This window comes from Nicotiana sylvestris, chromosome 3, assembly GCF_000393655.2.
Source record: "Nicotiana sylvestris chromosome 3, ASM39365v2, whole genome shotgun sequence".
In the NCBI taxonomy this organism is placed as follows: Eukaryota; Viridiplantae; Streptophyta; class Magnoliopsida; order Solanales; family Solanaceae; genus Nicotiana; species Nicotiana sylvestris.
This window is the reverse complement of record NC_091059.1, coordinates 185,109,273-185,114,062: the sequence shown is the minus strand read 5'-3', so window position 1 is coordinate 185,114,062 and position 4,790 is coordinate 185,109,273. Positions and strand designations below refer to the sequence as shown.

Here is a 4,790-nt window from a genome sequence, read left to right as displayed (position 1 = left end):
ACAACCATGGATTCATGCTGCAGGGGCCGTAATATCAACACTGTACCAAGCAGTAAAATTCGAATGGAACCACCAAGAGATGATCATTCACGGCGATGGTGGCAACCCTATATACAGTCACCAGACCATTCCGGCAATCGAAGGGAGAAGGAAGTTGGGTGGAGAGACTTACCATCATATTGAACGGGTAAATACTGTTGACAAAGACAAATGGTGGGACAACAAGATCGAGAGTATATTGAATTGGAGTGGGTAAGAACCTAGTAAGGGACTCGGAAAGAATCTCCAAGGAATCGCTAAGCCCATAAAACTCAAAAAATATGGCACTACTTTCGGTCTGGGATATGAGTATACCTGGGAGGAATTCAACAACTGGTCGCCACCATGGCACGGTCCTTAATATCCGCTGGAGCAGCCAATACCACATTTGGAGCAGAGTTTCCAACATGCTGACATTGTTTATGGGTCAGAAGAAGAAGAAGCACTTGCAGCAGTGAAGAACTTGTTCCTAGAAGATAATGACATGGACTATTGTGTTGTTCTCAAGGAGGAGGGGGAGGGGGAGGAAGACCCTTCCATACAGGCTGTAAGCAGAGGAGCACGCCTCAATAACTGGACCATCAGGACAACCAGAGCCCGATGAGCCTCGGGGTAGCAAGGCTAAAACAAGTATCATGCTCTGTTTTTATTTACTAAATGATTTTCTTTTCGCATTTTAATTCCCGCAATAAGATCTCCAATGTTCCAAAACAGTTATGCAATTTATCAAAGCATTTTGACTTTTCCTATGAATCAACACCCATTATTACTTTTCTCTCATTACTTTACTTATACAACATTACTATTACTTATCTTGATGAACCGATGACTGTGACATGCAATGAGACAACACAACAAACGGACATAGATTCAAAAGAAGGTGACATACCAGAAGAGATTGTTAAGGAAGATGAGAATTTTGAGAACAGACCTAAGTCTTACCTGGACGAAACTGAGATTGTTAACCTGGGAGATGCGGAGAACGTCAAAGAAACATGAATCATCGTTCACTTGTCGCCATCAGAAAAGAAGGAATACATAGATTTTCTAAGGGAATATGAGAACATATTCGCCTGGTCATATGATGACATGACTGGTTTAAGTACATCTATTGTGGCTCACAAACTGTCAACTGATCTAACGTGTTCGCCAGTAAAGCAAAAGCTCAGAAAGTTCAAGCCTGATATGAGCCTAAAAATCAAGGAATAATTCACTAAGCAGGTCAAAGCTAAAGTTCTCAGGGTAGTAGGGTACCTAACACGGTTAGCCAACATTGTGCCAGTACCAAAGAAGGATGAGAAGGTCAGAGTCTGTGTCGACTACTGGGATCTCAACCGGGCCAGTCCGAAAGATGACTTCCCTTTTCCAAATATACATATTCTGATTGACAATTGCGCCAAGCATGAATTACAGTCGTTCGTAGATTGCTTCACTGGTTATCATCAGATATGGATGGATGAAGAAGATGCTGAGAAAACGGCTTTCATTACGCCGTGGGGAATGTACTGTTACAAGATGATGTCGTTCGGCCTGAAGAACGTAGGAGCCACCTACATGAGGGCCATGACTACCATTTTCCAGGATATGATACACAAGAAGATAAAGGTGTACGTAGATGATGTTATCATCAAGTCCAAGAAGGCCACTGATCACATGGAATATTTGAGGAAGTTCTTTAATAGACTGTGAAGGTACAACCTGAAACTGAATCCCGCAAAGTATGCATTTGGGGTTCCTGCTGGAAAATTACTTGGGTTTATTGTGAGTCACCGAGGAATAGAACTAGATCCATCAAAAGTCAAAGCTATTCAAGAATTGCCACCGCCAAATAACAAGAAGGATGTGATGAGTTTCTTGGGAAGGCTTAACTACATCAGCCGGTTCATAGCACAGTCTAGAGTTATCTGTGAGCCAATCTTTAAGATGTTAAAGAAGGACGCCGCTACCAAATGGACTGATGACTGCCAAGAAGCTTTCAAAAAAATCAAGGAATACCTGTCAACACCGCCAGTCTTGGTCCCGCCCGAGCCAGGTAGACCTCTATTACTCTACCTTGCAGTGTTGGATGGATCTTTCGGTTGCGTTCTGGGGCAGCATGATGAAACGGGGAGGAAGGAGCAGTCCATCTATTACCTCAATAAGAAGTTCACCCCGTACGAGGCTCGGTATTCTCTATTAGAGCGCACCTACTGTGCTTTGACTTGGGTATCTCAGAAACTGAGGCACTACTTCTGTGCCTATACTACATATCTCATATCAAGGATGGATCCTTTGAAACACATCTTCCAAAAGCCCATGCCCACTGGCAAGCTAGCCAAGTGGCAAATCCTGTTGAGTAAATTTGACATTGTCTACATGACTTAGAAGGCAATCAAGGGACATGCACTAGCAGATCACCTTGCTGAAAATCCCATAGATGGAGAATACGAACCCCTGAAAATGTACTTTCCTAACGAAGAGGTATCATTCATAGGAGAAGACATTGCAGAATCCTATGATGGTTGGAGAATGTTTTTCGATTGAGCAGCAAATTTCAAAGGAGTTGGCATAAGAGAAGTCCTAGTATCAGAAACCGGTCAGCATTATCCGGTGTTTGCCAAGCTCGGGTTCCCGTGCACCAACAACATGGCCGAATATGAAGCTTACATCCTAGGGCTAATTGACATGAACATTCAAGAGCTGCTACTAATTGGAGATTCAGACCTGCTTATACATCAGGTACGAGAAGAATGGGCAATTAAGAACTCCAAGATACTCCCGTATTTGCATCATGTACAAGAATTAAGAAAGAGGTTCACGAAGACGGAATTCCAACATGTTCCTAGAATCCAGAATGAGTTCGCCAATGCATTGGCTACCCTATCATCTATGATACAACATCCGGATAAGAATTTCATTGATCCCATCCTAGTGAAGATTCATAATCAGCCAGCCTACTATGCCCATGCTGAAGAGGAAGCAGACAGAAAGCCTTGGTTTCATGATATCAAGGAATATTTGGCAAAAGGAGAATTCCCAGAACTCACAAATTCTACTCAGAAGCGCACACTTCGGAGGTTGTCCAATAATTTCTTTCACAGCGGAGGAATCCTGTATAGGAGGACTCCTGATTTGAGATTACTAAGATGTGTCGCTGCAAAGGAAGCATCAGGCTACTAGAGGAAATTCATGCTGGGACATGTAGTCCAAATATGAACGGTTTTGTCTTAGTAAAGAAGATACTCCAGGTTGGTTACTTTTGGATGACTATAGAAACAGACTGCATCCAGTATGTACAGAAATGCCACCGCTGTCAAATACATGCAGACATGATAAAGGTGCCTCCAAGCGACCTCAACACAATAAGCTCGCCATGGTCGTTCGCTGCCTAGGGAATGGACTTCATTGGACCAATCGAGCATGCTGCTTCCAACGGACACAGGTTCATCCTAGTGGCAATCGACTACTTCACCAAGTGGATTGAAGCAGTGTCTTACATAGCAGTGACTAAGAAAGTCATGGCGGACTTTATCCGCGACCGCATTGTTTGCCGATTCGGTATTCCAGAATCAATCATTACAGATAATGGCTCCAATTTAAATAGCGACTTGATGAAAGCTATGTGTGAAACTTTCAAGATCAGGCACAATAATTCTACAGCCTACAGGCCTCAAATGAACGGAGCTGTGGAAGCCGCCAATAAGAATATCAAAAAAATATTAAGGAAAGTGATAGAGAGGCATAAGTAGTGGCACAAGAAGTTATCATTTACTCTATTAGGGTATCGTACCACAGTCTGCACATCAACTGGGGCAACCCCCTATATGCTGGTTTATGGTACAGAAGCTGTCATTCCCACTAAAGTAGAAATTCCTTCCTTAAGGATCATACATGAAGCTGATCTCGACTATGCAGAATGGGTGAAGAGTCATTACGAGCAGCTAGCTCTTATAGATGGGAAGATAATGAACGTGGTATGTCATGGTCAACTTTATCAGAACAGAATGTCCAGAGCTTTCAACAAGAGAGTCAAGCTTAGGCAATTCATACCGGGGCAGCTGGTGTTAAAGAAAAATTTTCTGCATCAAGATGAAGCCAAAGGGAAATTCTCTCCCAACTGGCAGGGTCCATACATGGTTCATCGTGTTCTGACAAGAGGAGTCCTCATACTTGCAGAAATGAACGGAGAAGTCTGGCCAAAGACGATTAATTCAGATACAGTCAAACATTACTATGTGTAATCTTTATGCTTTCCTATATGATGTAAATTGAACTATGCCTCACCTGATTCTCGTTTAAAAGGGGATACGTAGGCGGCCCTATGGGTTCGGTCACAATTCAATAAAATTTTCATTTCCCCCCGCAATTAGAAACTGGGGCAGAATTTTAAGGAGGACCCTTAAAATTCTGAAGTGATTTCAGCCAATCATCGCAAGCAATAGTCAGAAACATCAACCCATTAAACTGGGGCAGAATTTTGAGGAGGACCCTCAAAATTCCATAGCAAGATAGGTTGCAATGTCTTGAACCACGTCATAGTTGTCGGTTCATCTAAAAGTTGTTTCTTAGTTATATACTTATGTCATATTTTCACGAAATCATGCATGTTTATTACTGAAATTGCCTTGTTTAGAAACGCTACCCCAATGATACATACAGTATCACCAGATCAAAGCCGAGCAGATCAAGTAGAGCTAGCGGGAATACGAACTAACCTTCCCTCCTTACAAAACACACTTCTTTGGACGCAGGCACTTGGATTACGAAAGCAT

General features: G+C 42.5%; 1 protein-coding gene across 1 annotated transcript; it reads left to right on the top strand.

The window, feature by feature from the left end:
• The first annotated feature begins 3,842 nt into the window (after positions 1–3,842).
• On the top strand, positions 3,843–4,259 carry LOC138888465 (uncharacterized). Its single transcript, XM_070170332.1, has one exon. The coding sequence runs from the start codon at positions 3,843–3,845 to the stop codon at positions 4,257–4,259; it is 417 nt and encodes a 138-aa protein (XP_070026433.1).
• Positions 4,260–4,790: the final 531 nt, after the last annotated feature.

Coding starts and splice junctions, on each gene's coding strand:
- LOC138888465 (XM_070170332.1), top strand. CDS start 3,843: ATGCTGGTTTATGGTACAGAAGCTGTCATTCCCACTAAAGTAGAAATT.